Raw genomic sequence first — 21077 nt, 5'->3', positions numbered from 1 at the left:
TGCTGCTTCCCCATTCCCCACTGATGCCATCTCCTCAATCAGCAGCCATACAACATTGAAGTATACCTCACCTCCAATACCTCCTCCCCTGCCCTCACCATCTGACTCCTCATCAACACAATACACAGGCCCAGCCTTTGCCACAGAACAGGTGAGGAAGTAACTAGCTAAACTAAAGACCAACAAAGCAAAAGGACCAGATGTGATCAGTCCCAGAGTACTTAAGGTGTGTGCTGGACAGCTTGCAGAGGATTTTCAGAAACTCTTCAACTTCTCTCTGAGGCTCAAAAACGTGCCTAAGTTATGGAAAACTTCCTGTATTGTCCCATTACCAAAAAGAGGCCATCCCAGTACCCTTAGTGACTTCAGACCAGTAGCGCTAACATCACATGTCATGAAAGTGTTTGAGAGACTGGTCCTGCAACACCTGAGGTTTCAAGTGTCTGAATTTCTGGACCCCCTACAGTTTGCATATCAGGAACACATCAAAGTGGAAGATGCCACCATCTTCTTAATGCACAGAGCATACTACCATCTTCAACACTATTCAGCCCCACCTGCTAAGTGCAAAGATGCAGGATATGGAAGTTCCCGCAGACATGGTAGAGTGGATCAAAGACTACCTCACTGGGCGGCCACGTTTGTTCACTTAGATGGCTACATATCTGATATGATGATGAGCAGCACCGGTGCACCCCAAGGAACTGTACTGGCACCATTCCTGTTTACACTCTGCACCTCAGACTTCCGCTCAGGAACCTGTCACCTCCAGAAGTTCTCTAATGACTCTTCAATCATTGGATGCATCAATAATGATAACAATGAGGAGTATAGACACTTGATAAAAAGCTTTGTTGATTGGTGTAACAACAACTGTCTAAAGCTCAATATCAAGAAAACCAGAGAACTGGTGGTGGATTTTAGGAGGAGCAGGAAGACCCCAGTCCCTGTCTCCATCCTTGGAGATGAAGTAGAGATTGTGGACTCCTACGAATACCTTGGAGTCCACATTAACAACAAACTGGAGTGGTCAAACATTACAGATGCACTCTTCAAGAAAGGACAGAGCAGACTGTTCTTCCTCAGGAGACTCTGTTCCTTTGGCATGTGCAATGAGTTACTGAAGATGTTCTATCAGTCTGTAGTAGTGAGTGCACTGTTCTTTGTAGTTGTGTGCTGGCGAGATCAAGACTGGTGAGGCCAACAGACTAAACAAGTTGATCAGGAAGGCAAAATCTGTTGTTGGACTGGAACTGGACAGTCTTCTTTAGGCAGAGAGGAGGATGGTGGACAAAATCAACTCCATACTGGACAATCCTGCCCACCCACTTCAAGAGGAACTGTGATGAATGGGAAGTTCATTCATCCACAGACTAATTCCTCCTAAAGCCAAGACTGAGAGGTTCAGGAAGTCTTTTGTGTCCATGGCCATAAGACTATAATTCCACAATATAAACAATAACGTACACACACACACACACCACATACGCACGCACGCACGCACACACGCACACACACACACCAAAATAAATAATTACTTTATTACTTTTCTACTTTGGGGATTAATAAAGTACTACTTCTTCTATAGTTAAAGTGAAAGTGACTTAACTGGCCAAGTATGTGACCCATACTCAGAATTTGTGCTCTGCTTTTTAACCCAATCCCAAATGCACACACACAGAAAGTGAACACACACACACCCAAGGCAGTGGGCAGCCAATGCTGCGGGCCCAGGGGAGCAGTTGGGGGTCCGGTGCCTTGCTCAAGGGTCTCACCTCAGTCGTGGTATTGAAGGTGGACGGGGCGCTGGCTGTTTGCTACATGCCACCGACAATTTCCCTGCCGGGCCTGAGACTCAAACCTGCAATTTTCAGATTACAAGTCCGACTCCCTATCCATTAGGCCACGATTTATAATGTATTTTTCCTTGGTTAAAATGCCTAACTCAGGACTAAGGCACAAAATGGAGATCTGTGATTGTGTCAGTGTGTGTGGTGTAAAGGGTGACAGTTATAATGCAGCACATTCTACATGCATCCCTGTTGTGTTCATGCAATGTTAGCAAAATAGTCCTGTAATTCCAGTTAGCCCAAGCTTAATATTCACATTTGTTTTCTGACCCACTGCCATCTTCCATTATCATGTGCGTATTTCTAAAACATGTAGTTTACATAAATGTGTAGCAGTGGTTAACACAGCTGTATTCCTCACCATGACCTTTCTGTCCTCCTGTCCCTGATCTTCCCCATCTTCCTCTTCTTCCTTTTCATCATTGTGATAGAGGACGTTCTGTACGTGTGCATGGTCTGGATGGGCCTCCAGCCGGTTCCAGTCATCCATGTCACCTGAGGACAAAACAGAGCACAGTGTCCTTAAGAAAAGGTGTTCATGTACAAGCAGATCAGACGCTGAGCCACAGTTTTACTAACCGATATATTGTCAGGGAAAAAAAAAACACAGAAGGACAGCAGTACGTTTGATTCAATCTATGAACTGAGATGTTTAGGTTTGTTAGTGGGCCATTATAAGGTTAGAGGAGAACAGACTGATGTGTATAAATTTGAATATATCTGGATTCTGAATTGTTGCTGCATGTCTGATTATTAGCAAGTCATGTAGTGAAACCATTGTTAGCAGGAAAGCATATATTTGTCTTTCATGAAAAGAAATGAGATTAAAAATTTCCCCTTTAGGTGACTGTTCTGTTTCCCACGTGGAAGACCTTAGTTCACATCCAGTTTCTTTTCCCAAATGCAACATATGAACTATCTTGAGACCAAATGTTGCAGCAATGGCCTACTGCTAAACCATGATAAGCATGTTTGAGAGCAGGGCTTCCCACAAACATGTCATCCTCTTTAACAACTGAGTGTAATTGTACCACCTAAAGCCTCTGCCCTCACCTTCTCCATCCAAGATGTAGTTTCGTGGGAACATGATACCACATCCCATGATATCACCTTTGAAGCACCGAGGACCAAAAGCATCTCCAACCCCGCTGCCATGAAAGATCTTCCCATCATCTGCCAGGGAAGAGAAGTAATAGATTCAGATTTACTAATTAAAAATTAGACAGTTTGCTACAGGCTTGGGGCCCATTTCACCAAATCTGTACATGCAAGCTGAGGCTTGCAACATGTTTGACTCTCGTGATAATTTTGACATATTAAACTAAGCACAATCCACTGTCACAACAATCCTACTTTTACTTGTGTCATCCCTCGACACCCTGCAATCACATACTGAAACATTTTATACTTATTACTGTCAATCGCAGGCAAAAGACAATATTTCGTTAGACTTTGTATTACTTTCTAAGGCAACTTTTTCTACTGTGAAAGCTTTAATAGCACTGAATTTAGAAACCCTGTGTAAGGTCATTTTTGTCCTTGTGTTATGTGCAACAATTTTTAATGTGTTTAACAGCAGCATGCAACGTGTGTACGTACAATGTAGTGCACATACAGGACATCCTGACATTCCAGTCATGATGATGTGTAAAGGTGAAAGCTGAACTTGTAAAAATACTAATTAAAAAAAAAAGACAACATTGGAAATCATCAAAACAGCACAGCCTACCCTTGCAAGAGACAATAATGGGGGAAAAAAAGGGTAAAGAAAAACACTGCAACTGCACGTAACTGCACACAAGCTGTTAAAGCCAAGTGGCGTGGCTGCTGCTGGTAAATATTTATGGAGTTGTGATGGGACCCGTCCCTGGCTCAGGATATTGTTTAAACAATCTCTATCTGAGCACCGGGCGAGAGATGGAGACACTGTATCATTACGGCTCCCATGCGGGCCCTTGTCACAACACCACACTAGGCGAACAGTGGAGCCACACCAGCACAGGCGCAATACAGTTAAAAATAGTGGAGTGGGGCTTTTGAGAGTGACACAAGGCCTGGCACTGAAGGTGAGCTTGGTGTGGAAGTCTAGGTTTGGACCTAAGAATGGAGCTAGTTGACTGGGACAGTAAAGATAGGAAAAGTCCTGAGGATGGAGGGATGTTCTGCACACTCATTCATGGGTCAAACCATCACTTAGAGGTGCTGACCAAGGTCTGGCTCTGAGGCTAGTGAGAGTGTATGGGAAAGGAAACTGATAATGTTAGTTCAATGACAAAGTTGTACTTGTTGGTCAGGCTAACAGTGATTGGCAGCAGGTGGTAGATTTGATGTTAATTGTTGCAGCAACAAAAAGGTGAAAACTGAAACTGTGTTTAAGGCTTGGATCTGGGCCCACAGGGGAAGAGAGCAGGATGCTGTGTGGCTCCCGAGCAACTAAGCCTGGCTGAGGTCTGAGACGAACTGCGAACAGGAAAACAAGCCTTCTGTGATGAGAGGTTGTCTGGAAAAGACTGTACTTCCTTATCTAGGGAACAATGACTTCGCACACTCTTAAAACATGAAAAAAGAAACCAATATTTATATTCTTCCATGATTACATACACACACATACATGTATACACACACACACCCACGCACACACACACAGTATGTAAAGTTTTACTCCATTTGCAGCTCCATTTGACTTTATTACTAAAAGTGTTGAGTTATCGATCCGCACTACCAGTCAAAACAAATTTCACTGGTATTGCATACAGAATGAGGAAGTGCAGCATGGGTAACTGTTTAGCTGGGCCAGGAGGCAGTACAACACTACAGTTACATTGTACAAGTGAAGTAATTGTCTTCTATAATTGCTCTAGTAGTGATGTTGAGACATGTCACATGGTGGTTTTATAGCTGACTGACAGAAAGATCATTTGCAACCATTTTTATAATTATTTGTTTACTTTTTCCAAACATTCTCTGGTGCCCATTTCATCATGTCATGCACGTCATGGTCTGGTGTATTAATAATCAGAATATGTTTGGGTTTCGAAATGTGCTTCGGAAATTGTGATAAACAAAGGAATTCTTCAACAAAATATCAGTAGATCAATCAATATTAAATGTAATTATTAGATGAAACCTTAACTGATTTATTTAAACAGTAGATTCTATGAGAAAGGTTGGCCACTTAAAATTCCTTTTTTTAAAGGCAATGCAAATACACCACATCAGTGAGTGAAAAATATTAATCAATAATTCATTAGTTGAGAGACAAAATAAATTATGATTGAGATCATTGATGTGGTTTGTGCATTTACCAGACTCCCTGTGCTACAGAGACGATGTCATTCAAATGCATGTTTGTTGCACTCAGTAATTCAATTCAATTTTATTTGTATAGTGCCAAATCACAATACAAATCATCTCAAGGCACTACATCTGCCTCGACTGGTTGGGGTGAGTGGATAGAAGAGAGAGAAAAGAACAGCAACAATAAACAACAAATAGACACTGCAGGTTGGTGGGGCCAGTAACTGCACATCAGCGATATACAGCTACAGGACCGGGGACACCTGCAAGAAGGTACAGAGAGAGAGAGAGAGGGAGAGAGAGGGAGAGAGAGGGAGAGAGAGGGCACAAACTAGGGGAGAGAGAGAGCACAAGGTTAGTGTCAATGATGGAATATACATGTGAGGAGGGAGGAGAGGAAGAGAGGGGAAGGGAAGGGTGTGTTAGGGTTAGGGTAGGGTAGCTCAGTGCACCGATGGTCCTCGGGCAGTCTAGGCTTATAGCAGCATAACTAAGGGATAGTTCAGGGTTACCTGAAGCCAGCCATAACTATACGCTTTGTCAAGGAGCTGAAAGAAATTTCAGTAAGAAGATGATAATATCCCCCTACACAATATCTTGCTGGTGAATAATTGTTTTTGCAGAACCTGAGCGGGAATCAGATTAGACCCCGTCACTGATTACACAGAAGTTAAACTAAACCCTTTTCTTGGGTTGCATTAATGAGGGATGGATGGTGGTGGTGGTGGTAGAGAACCACCTTCAGCTGTGGGTGTTGAGTCATAGCACGTGTGAGTCACAGACTGGGAGGGTGGGGCATGACAGGGTTAATGAGGCTTGCTAAAGAGCACTCACTGGATGGCTTGTTGCTCCTGACAGGCCCTACAAGGACCCCCAGAGTCCCACGGCCCATTAACCTGCAGAGCCAATACAAGCCAACACACAGGATGGAGGTCCAGACTAGGCCTGCTCCCAAACAACAAACACTGGTGGTATCACCAGCACTGGTCAAAGAATTAAATTAATGAATTAATTAAACTATACAAGCTTTATATACGCAGCAATTTGATAAAAATATACAATGACTTTCAACAGTCCATACAGAAGACCTGTCAAGTACGTATATACTGACAGATATTTACTTTTAGTGAGGCAAAATACAAAAGCTAACCATAAAATTTAATAAATAGAGCCAGTGTCATAGAAGCACCTCCGCAGTTTTTCTGGTTTGTATCATGCAGGAAAAACCAAGGTAACAAAAGTGAAGTAATTCATTCTTAATGCAATTACTGCAGTGGTTATATGACCTAGTATATACAACATTGGGTATACAATGTAAATACAGATTACATTTTTGTTATTCCACTAAAAGCTTATCTAGATGCTGTTCTGGACATTCCTTAACTGTTCTGTGAATGACTTGGGTGCATGGAAGGGTAAGGGGATACATGAATAGACCACAGGTGTTGATTATAAATGGCTGGGTCAGTCTGTCTCTTAATCCAAGCATGGGAAGGTAACCTCATACAGTACAAGCACCATAAAAAACCCTGTACATCATTTAAGTCTCTAACAAACAAGATTAATGGGAGCTGTGCTGTAGCACACACATTTCTGTGGTGTCCAACACACAATATCCAAACCAGACAGACCTCAGCACTAGACCTCTGGGATTGGCACAGTGAGCTTCTGAATGACTGGCCTCATGTGTCACTGACCCTGGCAGGACACAAAGCACCAAGTGATATTATTATTAATATTTTAAAGTATAAATGGAATCTGGGACACTGGGGTTTAGGGTTATAAACATCAACATGAAACATGAATGGAATGTGAAAAGTGACCAAGAAAATATGTTTTGATAGCTGGTCAAAAGGAAGAAGGTATATACAGTGGGTACGGAAAGTATTCAGACCCCTTTAAATTTTTCACTCTTTGTGTCATTGCAGCCATTTGCCAAAATCAAAAAAGTTCATTTTATTTCTCATTAATGTACACTCAGCACCCCATCTTGACAGAAAAAAACAGAAATGTAGACATTTTTGCAAATTTATTAAAAAAGAAAAACTGAAAGAACACATGGTCATAAGTATTCAGACCCTGTGCTCAGCATTGAGTAGAAGCACCCTTTTGAGCTAGTACAGCCATGAGTCTTCTTGGGAATGATGCAACAGGTTTTTCACACCTGGATTTGGGGATCCTCTGCCATTCTTCCTTGCAGATCCTCTCCAGTTCTGTCAGGTTGGATGGTGAACGTTGGTGGACAGCCATTTTCAGGTCTCTCCAGAGATGCTCAATTGGGTTTAGGTCAGGGCTATGGCTGGGCCAGTCAAGAACGGTCACAGAGTTGTTCAGAAGCCACTCCTTTGTTATTTTAGCTGTGTGCTTAGGGTCATTGTCCTGTTGAAAGGTGAACCTTCGGCCCAGCCTGAGGTCCTGAGCACTCTGGAAGAGGTTTTCTTCCAGGATATCTCTGTACTTGGCCGCATTCATCTTTCCTTCAATTGCAACCAGTCGTCCTGTCCCTGCAGCTGAAAAACACCCCCACAACATGATGCTCCCACCACCATGTTTCACTGTAGGGATTGTATTGTGCAGGTGATGAGCAGTGCCTGGTTTTCTCCACACATACCGCTTAGAATTAACGCCAAAAAGTTCAATCTTGGTCTCATCAGACCAGAGAATCTTATTTCTCATAGTCTGGGAGTCCTTCATGTGTTTTTTGGCTTTCATGTGTCTTGCACTGAGGAGAGGCTTCCGTCGGGCCCCTCTGCCATAAAGCCCCGAATGGTGGAGGGCTGCAGTGATAGTTGACTTTGTGGAACTTTCTCCCATCTCCCTACTGCATCTCTGGAGCTCAGCCACAGTGATCATTGGGTTCTTCTTTACCTCTCTCACCAAGGCTCTTCTCCCACGATTGCTCAGTTTCGCTGGACGGCCAGGTCTAGGAAGAGTTCTGGTCATTCCAAACTTTTTCCATTTGAGGATTATGGAGGCCACTGTGCTCTTAGGAACCTTGAGTGCTGCAGAAATTCTTTTGTAACCTTGGCCAGATCTGTGCCTTGCCACAATTCTGTCTCTGAGCTCCTTGAGCAGTCCCTTTGACCTCATGATTCTCATTTGCTCTGACATGCACTGTGAGCTGTAAGGTTGCACACACCTGTGGACACATGCAGAAAACCTGCACATTTATCATTGTAAATGTTCATTTGACAGGACTAGCAAAGCTGAGGTGGGGGATTTTGTAAATCACTCCAGAGGCCACAGTTCAGACCAAAAAGTCACATTTTTCACATCATCACAGTAAAAAGAGTCTCGTCTCTCATAAAGCCACAAATTTTATTCAATACCAAGATTAAACCGTAGTTGCAGTCACCTCACTGGGAGCCTTTTAAATGAGAGCAGAATTTGCACCCGGAAAGGTGAGGTGTGGGATTTTGTTAACTGCTGCAGAGGGCACATTTCTGAGACCACAGTCCTACAGGCACACACAGACACTCATATAGACATAAATGCAGGACGACAGCAACAGCAAGCAATTTGATATTAATTGTATCCTCCAATATGCATCTGCCAATGAAATACAATGGTGGATCTCAGGCATCGCCACAGCAAAAGCGTGGAAAATAGAGCATAGATCCGATTGGCTTTTTTGATCGGGATGCTGTAATGGATTTTTAAGCCAAGTTTGGTGCAGTTCTGACCAACTAAATTTTGGGTATTTATTCAACTATTGCACCTTTAAGTTTAAAACTCCAATGATGACGCTCTGTCATCGCCACGGCAACAGCGTGGAAAATAGAGCATGGGTCTGATTGGCTTTTTTGATCATCACGCCCTAAAGGATTTTTTGGTACATTTCTGACAAACTAAATTTTGGCTCTCCATGTAATTTCATCCCTCAGTACAGCTCTCCATAAGAAACAATTGTGGCTTTCTGTCATCTCCAAGGCAACAGCGTGAAAAATAGAGCATGGGTCTGATTGGGTTTTTTGATCGGGTCGGCCTAAAGGATTTTTGTGCCAAATCTGGTAAATTTCTGACAAACTAAATATTGGCTCTCCATTCAAATTTTTGCAAATTTTCAAATTGTTACACTTTTGTGTCTACTGTGATTTTGTTCAATCACCTGGATTCAGGCCCCCGGGGTCTAAAATTCATCAATTGGTCAGGTTCAAATCCTACAATGCGTGTGTGATTTATCACAACGCGAAAGTGCCAAAAATGTATGTCAACTTTCTGCGTCCCTCAAAGGAAAACCATAAAAATTAATTACAAAATTTGGATAACTTCAAGTTCGTGGTGAGCAAAAACAGCAAACTATAAACTCCCAACTGGTGGACTTCCTGTTGGTCATATGACCTTGACATGATAAGCTTTTTTGCTTGGCCCGACATGAAGAATAAACCTGCCAATTTTGATGAGTGTGCGATAAAAAAAAATTCAGTTGGCCTCCCATTGGTGTAATGTGGTTTAATTTTTGTCAGGAGCACCAAAGAGCCATTCTTATGAAACCTATAAAATTTTCACTCGATTCTGATTTCTGTGCAAATTGTGGTGAGTTTTCACACATGTTCAGGGGGTCAAATTTGAGGTTGTTTCGGCCCGCTGATTCGTCCCTTGCACGTTGAGCAATTATAATAGTCCCTGCTCCAGGACCTTCGGTCAGTGCTCGGGCTTAAATAGGGATGAAATCTCACCTGCATGGTAGGCCACTGACCCTCTGCTCCATCCCGGGTGTCTGTTCCTGGGGTAGTCCTGTAAACAGATACACAGGTCAAAAATACACATTTCCACAGGCAGTGTTTATTTGCTTTTGGTGGAACACAAATATAGCGACAGGAACAACACAAAAACACATCCTGAATGTGAGGAAATCCAGCAACACATCTAGCTTTCTCAAAAACAAGAACCACAAAAAAAAAAAAAAAAAAAACTATACTACACCACAGAGGAAGAACTAATAGACAGGTGTGGCCCTGATGTGTTTTTAATATGTTTTAGTTAACAATGGAGCTCAATGACAGAAAAAAAATATGTCAGACTAGATACACAGCCAGTACTCATTTGTAGGATACATTTATTGTTGCTTGGTTTTCTCAGGAGATTTGTTGGTATAATTAAAAATGGATTCTTCTCTGAAATAACCTTTAATGTCCCATTATCAGTTTATTAGGTACAAATAACTCAAACTAAGTCAGTCTAATCCAACAGTCCTGCAATAAATCCTTCATGAAGATGATTATGTTTTATTTGAACCATTTTCAGGGGTATTGATTCAACTGCTCAAACTAATCATTTTGGAGAACGTCATTTGTTATGTTGTTGAATTTAGGTTGCATTATATACGCACACACGCGCACACGCACACACACACACACACACACAGGTGTTCCAGTTATGTTGTCCACCCCATTTAAATCAATATGGCTAGGCTAGATAACAGAAACCACACTCAGTTAAGTGATTTTATTTAATCCTGACTGGAACAATATTGTCAGTTTTAAATTCCATGTAGTGCATCAAAGATGACAAAAAACCAAACTCCATGATGGCTTGAGTGGAAACATCAGGGGATCTGATCAAACTGGCTGGCTTTATTTTTTGGAAGCAACCATTTGGGATATGTTTAAAAGCAAAGGTGCACCACAAAATCATCATCAATACTAGAGGGCGGGCGCGCAGGGCAAAACAAAAATAAACTATCTTTACGAGTAGGGTTGCTACTGAGGTGTGTCTCTGGGGAAAAAAAGAAAACTTTTCGGAGTCGTTCGGCTCTCCGGGGAACATGGATCCGAGGATGTTCGGGAGGACAGCCTCTCCGGTGACCATGGGTCCAAGGTTGCTCGGGTAGACGACCTCTCCGGCAGGCGTGGGTCCGAGGCCATAAGGGTGGACTGCCTCTCCGGCAGGCGTGGGTCCGAGGTCGTAAGGGTGGACTGCCTCTCTGGTGAGCGTGGGTTCGAGACCGCTCCGGTGGACGGCCTTTCCGGGAGGCGTGGGTCCGTGGCTGTTCGGGTGGATGGCCTCTCGGGCGAGCGTGGTATTTGGGCCGGTCTGGAGGACGGCCCCTTGGGCAAACATGGATCCTGGATCGACTTGAGGGTGCAGGTCCAGGAGTCGGGCCAGGATGCGCTAACCGAGGAGGTGGCACTGGCTCTGGTCCTGCGGTGGTAAACTCGGGTCCTCGGTCTGGACTCTGGCTTGGTAGCGCTGGACCTGGGAACTCTGGCAGCGGGAGCTCTGGAAGCCCTGGAGGCTCGGCCGGCTGTGACGGCGGCCACTCTGGAAGCTCTTGTAACTCTGGAGACTCTACCTGCTGCTGCGGCTCTAGAGGTGTGCGAGTGGTGACGACTTCGTCGACACAATGAGGTTTCAAAATGGACTTCTTCCGACGGCGGTTACCCCGTCGTCGAGGCTGTTGGTCTGATGGTTCCCCTTGCTGCAGCACAGGTGATTCTGATTGCTGTGGCTGCTGAGGTGTGAGAGGAGCCTCGGCGGGGACGGCTTCGTCGGCGCGCTGAGGGTGGACGGCCTCTCCGGTGAGCGTGGGTCCAAGGTCATTCGGGTGGACGGCTTCTCAGGCAGGCGTGTGTTCGATACCGCTCGGGTGGATGGCCTCTCGGGTGAGTGTGGTATTTGGGACTTGCTGCTGCTGTGCAGGTGGCTCTGGCTGCTGTGGCTGTGGTTGCACTGGTTGCTGGTGGGAAACTTGTAATGGCACTGGAAACTGTGGCGAGGGAGACTGTGGCGAAACATGATCCAAAATCCTGGGAAAAACGAGATTTAGTGGGAGCGATTGTTTCTCACAGTCCATTACTAAAGATATGATTGATGATGAAGTTATGATAATGTGGGGCAGGATATCTGCATGGTTCGGGGGTCGAGAAAAGATCCACTCCCGTCGTAGGGACTCACAGGCAGAGATGACTTGTGCATAGTTGTTGTGATTCTGGGCAGCTTCTGTAAAGATCCTAAATAGCTTCATCTCCCAACTGTCTTCGAGAGTGTCGGAGATCGTGACTGATTGAGCTGTGGGAATACGGAACGGGACGACTGGCTGTGAAACTGCAGGTTCTGGAGGCTCTATCTGAGAAACTAGTGAATTGACCGTTGGGGCAGGTGGGACTGTGGGAACAGGGCCAAACTGTGACTTGAATGGTGGTGTCTGTGACTGGCACACTGGAGACAGAACTGGCACTTGCACATTCGCATAGTGTTCCACGGAGTATCTTTCGTCATACTTCCTGGCTTGGTTGCAGAAAAAGGTGTGTATGTCCACTTGGTCATTGGTTTGGGCAGGAGATCGGTCAGAACGTGACGAGTCAGTAATGAAGCTTCCCATCCTCAAACAGTCTACGGCTAATGCTGATGGGGGGCATGATTGGTACTGTGGGACCGGTTGGGGTTTGTCCCGTCAAGGAAACATGGTGGCAGGGTAATCTCGGGTCTTGGTGGGTGTTTAAAACATGGACGTGAATGCTAGGTTAACAAAAACAGGGTGTCCTGGTGACTGAGTGGGTGAGGCAAGGTCCTTAGTGGCCGGATCGTACTGTCATGATTAGGGAGGTTTAGGACCAATTAAGTGCCAACACCAAACTCAGTTTTAGAAGATTTATTTCTTACATGGATCAGAACAGGGTGAAATGTGGAGTATTGGTGGACCAGCAGATGGAGACAAAGAAAAACCAGAGAGTCTATGGTGTATGGTGGTTGCTGCCTAAGCCCACACTCAGCACCTACGAGGGAGCCCAGACAGATGGAACTTGAATTCCGAACGGGGCCCGCAGAGCAATATCTGACAGAACTAGGTCGCCCTGGTCAGGGGCGTCTAGTGATCTAGCAGACAAACTCAAAAGGGTCCAAAGGTTACAGCAACAAAAGATAGACTCCTCCAACTGAAAAGACTTTAGTGAACCTAAAGGAGGGTAAAAAGGCTAGCTGACTTGGCAGATTAAATAAAAGGACTGAGCTCGTCTAGGCTCGGTGGCTTGATACACATTCATTTGTTTCTGTGCAAAATCCAACATAAAGTCTTCCTGAAACAAGGTACCAGCAGGGGAGTGCGAGAATCCACTTGAACAAAACTAATTCTTCCTCTTCTAGCAACATGAAGTTTCAACAAAAACTTACTTGTATCGACAGGGTATCCATGAGTGGAATTGGCATGGTTTCTATGACTTGAGTCCAAAGTGTAATCAGACGATCCGGCAACTCGTCTATAGCTATGGAGAGGTATAAAAGCTGTGAACTAAGGAGAGCAAGCAGGTGAGACTCGTTACCTCATTACTAGAGTGGAAGTCAGAGGTAACTTACAGCATGTGGGTCTTTCAAAATAAAAGTGGAGTACAGGAAGTCAAGTTGCTGGACATGACACTTTTTCAAAAATAACCTTAGCCTAACTGACTGTGTGTGCAATAAAAGATACAACTGATTTTCTATAGGTATGTTAAAAAGTTAACATGGACATGAAATTCATGTACATGATGTCTCCATAGATAGCATAATGCTGAAACATAGAGGTTAATGCTACGAAAGTTGGCATCTTCATCGGTTGAGGATCAATTTAGAACATGGAATTGCATTGTTTGTGTACTGCAGGGCAGAGCTAGCTAGTTAGGTGTGGGGCACAGTAAACCTCTGCTGGGCAACAGGTTTTTTTTGGGGCTGCTGGAGGGTAAAGTTGCAAATGTTAGTCTTAACTCTGGCTACATGGCATTTTGGTCCCCAGAAAGAATGTATCAATCAGTTATTGAGTTTAAGTTTCAGTCCGCTGTTGAATTTAAGTTCAGTGTGGCTGTTTCCATCCTGTAATCCTACAAAATAAAGTAGCTAACTAATGAAATGCTTCCAGGCTTTGAGACTATTTCCAGGTTACTACTACTGGTTTTGGACAGTGAAAGCAAAAATAAAGACTATAACTCTAATTCGGGTGTCATCCACATCATCTCACTATGTGGATAAAATATATGTTTCCAGGTCTAGTTAAAATTAACTAAGCTATGACTGGAAAATGACTTCAGGAAAAAGTCCATTTGTAGAACCATGATTTGTATATGTGACTGAATTTACCATGACACATCTAAATCATGAATCAGAAAGCCAGTACATTGTTTCCCAGGGCATTACATTATGCCAATTATGTTCATCCTTTTCCATTACCTGCTGCAATTAGAGTATCTGTCAGTGTGTGTTATATCTTTCTGAGTAGAGAATATGGTTGTCTCTCTCAACATCTTTCTCTTTGACTCACCATACCAACAGAAATAACTAATGGGCCAACTTTCAGATAAGATCAGAGTATGACTAAAAGGTAATAACCAGAGATTTTTATCTCTCTTCAAGGCTGCAAATACATTACTGTAGAAACACACTACTGAATGAGGAAGAACCAGAAAGAGAGTATTATGCTTTGTTTCATCTCTCTAATGTACATTTTCTAAATGCTTTCTTGTTCATGTTCTCCTTCTCTCTTGCTTTCTCAGGTAAAGAAAGCCAACATATGAGCATTATGCCATCTGAAAAAGAAGAAAGAAGCTTTTATCAACCTTTTATCAAGGTTTCTATAAGAATCTGTGCGGATAAGAAAAATAATGGGAATGGGAATGCTGCACCTTGGTCAGGCGAGGCAAACGGTTTGCAGCACTTGAGGCCAGGACATCAGGGAAACATCAACAATCCTGTCTGACAATCACATTGGGGTTTAATGAACAGGAAATGGGGATGAATGTGGGGAAAGCAAGAGAGAGTGAGAAAGAGTGAGACAGAGGAAGACAGGGAGACATGGAGGAATGCAGTACTGCTCCAAAACTGCACCCCCTTGATCTGCCAATTCTGCTCATTTTCCCCCCTCGTCTTAACCACAAGCCTGAGAATTTCTCTGGCTGACTGGTATCTGGGCTGCATGTCCACAGGACAGGAACATTGGGTGTTTAATAATCCAGAGTCCAGTGGATGTAGTTTACTGTGAGAAAATTGTTAACCAGCTGATGTACTCTCAGGTACACTAAAATTTTGAAGCATGGTCGCTTTGCCTGCTGATCTGCAGAAGTTATCAGTGAAATGCAAGCTGCTTCTAAGAACAACAAACACTGATGTTCTGTGCGCAGCATGGCCAACAATATCAGCTTGACAGCTGCTACACTGGTGTCATCAGAGAAGCCTGCATTTCCACACTGTGGCAGAGTAAACAACTCTGCAAGAGTACAAGCGGAAAGGTGCGGGCCAAAAGAAAAACCATGCAAAAGCAGATACCCATATCTACTGCAGCTATCACCCCGGCATATCACAGAGCTGTCTAAAAATATAACTTAAGCCATGAATTACCACGAATTTGAGTGTATGGGTGTGTGTTTCAGGTACAGTTTGGAAGGAGGGAAAGTAGTGTGTCTGTACGTGCCAACACTACCTCACGTATAGGGGCTGGGCAAGGACTATGTAGTTAACTAATGCAGGTCTGTTTGTATAACCTTGTGTCATCAGGCTAAAACCTTTAGCTCATGACATGATAACAGCAATGATCTGACAGTAGCTCATGGTCTGACTGGAGAGGGAAGAACAACCCCTTATGTCTGTACATGTTTGGGCATGTCTATCACCTTTTATGGGCGCAAGTGTTTTCTCGATACAAACAGATATAAAAGAAAAACTACTGCGTTTGTTCTGTTATTGAAATGTGTCCACACAACACATTTTTTGAGATTTTTTTGACAAAAGTCTCTCCCTGCTGAATGTGTTACAGGGAAAGTACAAGAATCAAGTGTTTAGAATTCATTTTCTTGGTACCTTGAATATCGATAAACACGTGACAATCATGGGTTTTTCTTTCTTTAATGGAACTGAACAATTTTGTCCAAGTGTGTAATATCGCATAGCAATCCGTCAGACAATTTCAAGATTATTTCTGTATCTGCAAACTGACTGACCATGCTATTTCCCAGAGCCTAGGCATCTTGACTTTCTTCCATTTTCAATCTCCCCATTCCACCTCTGCTAGACATAAAACAGTACAGTATTCAATCATCAGCATCATACAGTAACAAACTTTGTTGGGTCATGAGGAAATATTGTAGCTTATCTCAAAGCAAATAATCTTAAACTGTTTTTAGGAAAATCTACATCATTTTCAAACTTCATATGCAGCAAAACTTCAACTTCATATGCCTGGAAACACTGCCACTGTATTGCAGTCTCCTGCGCAGTGTTATTTATTTGTGTGTGAGAGTGTATACTGTTAGTTCATGTTTGTGGCTTTATGACTGGGTTTATGTTAGGGCTGCAATAAATACTCAACGAAATAGATGAATTCTATTACAAAAGATCGTCGAGGCAAATTACTATTACTTGCGTTATCGGACCTGCTTCGCCGAGGGATCATTGTTCCACACGGACCGTAATCACAGTCGCACAGTGCATTTCAAAGTTGGCGCTATGGCAGAGAGCGAAACTGTCCGTAAAAGAAAAATGTCCCAAGTTTGGGACCATTACAAACTTAAATAAGATGACAACAAGCTACAATGTGTGTATTGTAATGTAGAACTGGTGTACCACAACAGCGCTTCAACATCTGAACGGAAAGCATCCAGTTGTGAACCAGACCGGCATTATTTCAACGTAACCTGTCGTTTCTGTCATGCATTATCGTTTAAAAATGCAAAAGTCAATTTTATCCGATTTCTCGAGTAATCACTGAAATATTCGGTATAATATTCGACTCCAAAAATGATCAATAGGTGCAGCCCTTTATGTACGTCAAAATGAGTCAATGCACGAGAGGGTCAAGAGTAAACTGAGAAAACCATCTGTTTCGTTTAGCCACTAATGACTGCTGAACCATACTTTGTGGCTTAATTTCTTTTTATCCATCCATCTTTCCACATTCAACCCTACCTGATTTTTCCCCTTATCTTCTCACAGTTATCCAGTTTGTCTTTTTGTATGGTTTCATGGTTTGTTTTTCCAAGACTTGTTTTCTCATTTTTTTTATAATTTTTTTTTTTTAATAGCATCCCTTGATTTTTTCAAACTCCTGACTTTCTATCTTGGTATAACCCTCTCCACTCCCAATGTCCTCGAACAGCTCACGTCTACCCTCTACACTTTTCCGCTCCATAACTAAGCTCAGATCTCTCTTTGTCCCACAACCTAGCAACCGATGTGTGTACTGGATGAAAAACAACTGTTCCACCAAGCATATACATGCTGTACATTCATTCAGACCCTTATCTTCAGAGGAATGAGAGACAAAATGAGAGGTCATGACAGGTCTAGGAACTGCAGTGGGGTCAAAACAGATCTTAGATTACAAACAGAAAACAGCACCTTTACCTTGTGTAAAAAGCATTCAAACGTATCACATAGCTCGAATTCCTTCTACTTCTCTGTTGGACAGGAAACTGGCAACAAAAGCTTGGGGGATTTAAGAATTTGTTTCTGCCTTTTTAAGAAGCCAATTTAATTTGAATGTTTTGAATCTTGACTTCCCTGTTATTTGTCATCTTTTTGGACATATTGGAATTTTGGCCAGAATTAAGACAAAGTGTAGTACAATGAGGCAACTTTTGCTCATGCAAACAACCACGAGTCTGCTACCACACTAGAAGCATCTTGAGGCTGTATTTAGGCACACCCCAATGTTGAGCAGGCATATTGTTTGCCAACTACACAATCTCAGGACTAGCATGTAAGCAGGCTAACATTTTCTAACTGGAAAGAAAACTACATCTGATATTATTATATGATAATGCAGTCACTGTGATGGACTGGTGACCTGTCCAGGGTGTACCCCGGCCTTTCACCCGAGAGAGAGCTGGGATAGGCTCCAGCAGATCCCCGTGACCCTGGCTTTCAGGAAAAAGCGGGTATAGAAGATGGATGGATGGATGGATAATGCAGTCACTACAGATCATTCATAAAAATACAGCTATGCTATTCACATACAAGATGGCAGTGTAACCTACTAACGTGGATGTGACAAAAGATAGAGATATACAGTACATTGTAGCGTTGCCAGTTTTGCCTATGGATCGCTTGCAATGGTACTGATTCTGCCATATATTTATATATCAAAGTGTTGAGGATATTGAAACTTGACATGCTTAAGAAGAGAGACCACTAAACTTATAACAGTTCATTCTGACATTTTATGCAGTTGCTCTAAGCATTTATTACTTGGGTCTAGCATAAAATGAAACATCCTGACATTTAGTTTCAATATTCTAAGGCAAATCAGCAGCCAGTACTGGAGTTCACATAAGAAATCTTTTCACATCAAGTTTCACATCAAATATTAATATAATTCACGTAAATTTCAGCCAATACATCCAACAGCTGAGACATTTCCATCTGCACTAATGTGTTAGAGCCACATTGCCATGCTCAGGAGAAAAAGAGAGAAAAGAGAAAGAGGCATGCATCTTGGTAGTCAGAATGCAATGTGAAAAAGACCAGCATGCAAATTTGTGACTACTCTTAAGTTAACAGTCACTATCTAAGCCCTTCAAATTGCAGCTTTACAGCTTCTCCTGGATTTAAGGCTAATGTCTTAATGATGAAACCTAGAGTCAGACAGGAAAGTACTGGAGCAAAAAGAAGGGTGAGAGGAACTCTGAGAAATGGGCCTGGAGTTATCACTGCTCAAGCTTCTTCCTTACCCACGGACAGCACCATCTGTGCAGCTATACCCTCTTTTTAGCTGCATCAGAGAATATTACTGTTTTGTCTGTATATAAAAAGAGAAAATATATGAAGATATATAACATGCAGATTAGGAGACATTAAATCCAAAAATGAGCTAACAATTCATTTTTCATTATAAACCAGTGTTACTCATTGTTTGGCTCACCAAGCTTTAACTGGTGTCACACATAGCAGCTACTATGATGTAGCGGCCTCTGTCTACATTGAATAAGATACATATGGGTAAGCTTCCTGTTTCATCGCCAAAAGTTTTAAGTGATACTAATTCAAATGGCTGGTTTATTTCCATCCATCCATCCATCCATCTTCTTCCGCTTATCCGGGGCCGGGTCGCGGGGGCAGTAGCCGAATCAGGGATACCCAGACTTCCTTCTCCCTGGAGACTTCCTCCAGCTCTTCCGGGGGGACACCGAGGCTTTCCCAGGCCAGCTGAGAGACATAGTCCCTCCAGCGTGTCCTGGGTCTTCCCCGGGGCCTCCTCCCGGTGGGACATGCCCGGAACACCTCCCCAGGAAGGCGCCCAGGAGGCATCCGAAACAGATGCCCGAGCCACCTCAACTGACTCCTCTCGATGTGGAGGAGCAGTGGCTCTACTCCGAGCTCCTCCCGGGTGACCGAGCTCCTCACCCTATCTCTAAGGGAGCGCCCGGCCACCCTGCGGAGGAAGCTCATTTCAGCCGCTTGTATCCGTGATCTTGTTCTTTCGGTCATGAACCAGCGCTCATGACCATAGGTGAGAGTAGGAACGTAGATTGACCGGTAAATCGAGAGCTTTGCCTTCCGGTTTAGCTCCTTCTTCACCACAATGGACCGGTACACTGACAGCATTACTGCTGCCGATGCCCCGATCCGTCTGTCAATCTTGCGTTCCGTACTTGGAGGTGCTGATTCTCATCCCAGCCGCTTCACATTCGGTTGCAAACCGTCCCAGTGCACGCTGGAGATCCTGGCTCGATGGAGCCAACAGGACAACATCATCTGCAAAAAGCAGAGATGAAATCCTGTGGTCCGCGAACTGGACTCCCTCCGGCCCCTGGCTGCGCTTAGAAATTCTGTCCATAAAAGTAATGAACAGAACCGGTGACAAAGGGCAGCCCTGCCGGAGTCCAATGTGCACTGGGAACAGGTCTGACTTACTACCGGCAATGCAAACCAAGCTCCTGCTCCGTTTGTACAGAGACCGGAAAGCCCTCAGCAAAGGGCCTCGGACCCCATACTCTTGGAGCACCTCCCACAGGATGTCATGAGGGACCCGGTTGATCCGAGGTTCGACCACCGGCCGGATCCTCCTCTCCAGCACCCTGGCATAGACTTTCCCCGGGAGGCTGAGGAGTATGATCCCTCTGTAGTTGGAACACACCCTCCGGTCCCCCCTTCTTAAAAAGAGGAACCACCACCCCGGTCTGCCAATCCAGGGGTACTGTCCCCGAACGCCACGCGATATTGCACAGGCGAACTACCTCAGTGACTTCGGCTTGGGTGATGGATGGTTCAGCCCCTGAATCCCCAGCCCCTGCTTCCCTTATGGAAGACGTGTTGACGGGATTGAGGAGATCCTCGAAGTATTCCTTCCACCGTCCGACAATATCCCCAGTCGAGGTCAGCAGCTCCCCACTTCTACTGTAAACAGTGTTGGTAGAGCACTGCTTCCCCCTCCTGAGGCACCGGGCGGAATTTCTTCGGGGCCGACAAGTAGTCCTTCTCCATGGCCTCACCGAACTCCTCCCATACCCGAGTTTTTGCCACCGTCACCGCCTGGGCTGCAACACGCTTGGCCCTGCGCTACCTGTCAGCTGCTTCGGAAATCCCACAAGCCAGCCAAGCTCGGTAGGACTCCTTCTTCAGCTTGACGGCATCCCTTACCTCCGGTGTCCACCACTGGGTTTGAGGATTGCCGCCACGACAGGCACCTGAAACCTTACGGCCACAGCTCCTAGCCGCCGCGTCGACAATGGAGGTGGAAAACATGGTCCATTCGGACTCAATGTCCCCAGCCTCCCCCGGGAACTGGTAGAAGCTCTCTCGGAGGTGTGAGTTAAAGACCTCCCTGACAATGGGTTCGGCCAAACATTCCCAGCAGACCTTCACAGAACGTTTTGGCCTGCCAAGTCTGTCCCGCTTCCTCCTCTGCCAGCGGATCCAACTCACCACCAGGTTCAGTGACCCCTTATGGAGCGACAATCGAGGACTGTGACGTCGCCCGGCATGGCAAGCCGGGGCCCCACCCTGGAGCCAGGCCTGGGGTTCGGGCTC

At 44.3% G+C, this 21077-nt stretch overlaps 1 protein-coding gene across 2 annotated transcripts in view; it reads right to left on the bottom strand.

The window, feature by feature from the left end:
* The window catches only part of spryd3 (SPRY domain containing 3), a 67651-nt gene that overhangs the window by 4562 nt on the left and 42012 nt on the right, over positions 1 to 21077 (bottom strand). For both annotated transcript variants that reach the window (XM_026332713.2, XM_026332714.2), the window contains exons 8-10: positions 9827 to 9884; positions 2904 to 3023; positions 2212 to 2345 (exon numbers count right to left, since the gene is read on the bottom strand). In XM_026332713.2, coding sequence (XP_026188498.1) covers positions 2212 to 2345; positions 2904 to 3023; positions 9827 to 9884 — 312 coding nt within the window. The remainder of the gene's footprint in view (positions 1 to 2211; positions 2346 to 2903; positions 3024 to 9826; positions 9885 to 21077) is intronic.

Source organism: Mastacembelus armatus, chromosome 7 (genome assembly GCF_900324485.2).
Source record: "Mastacembelus armatus chromosome 7, fMasArm1.2, whole genome shotgun sequence".
Taxonomy (NCBI): domain Eukaryota; kingdom Metazoa; phylum Chordata; class Actinopteri; order Synbranchiformes; family Mastacembelidae; genus Mastacembelus; species Mastacembelus armatus.
The sequence above is the reverse complement of the archived record's forward strand: the minus strand, read 5'-3'. Positions and strand labels throughout refer to the sequence as shown.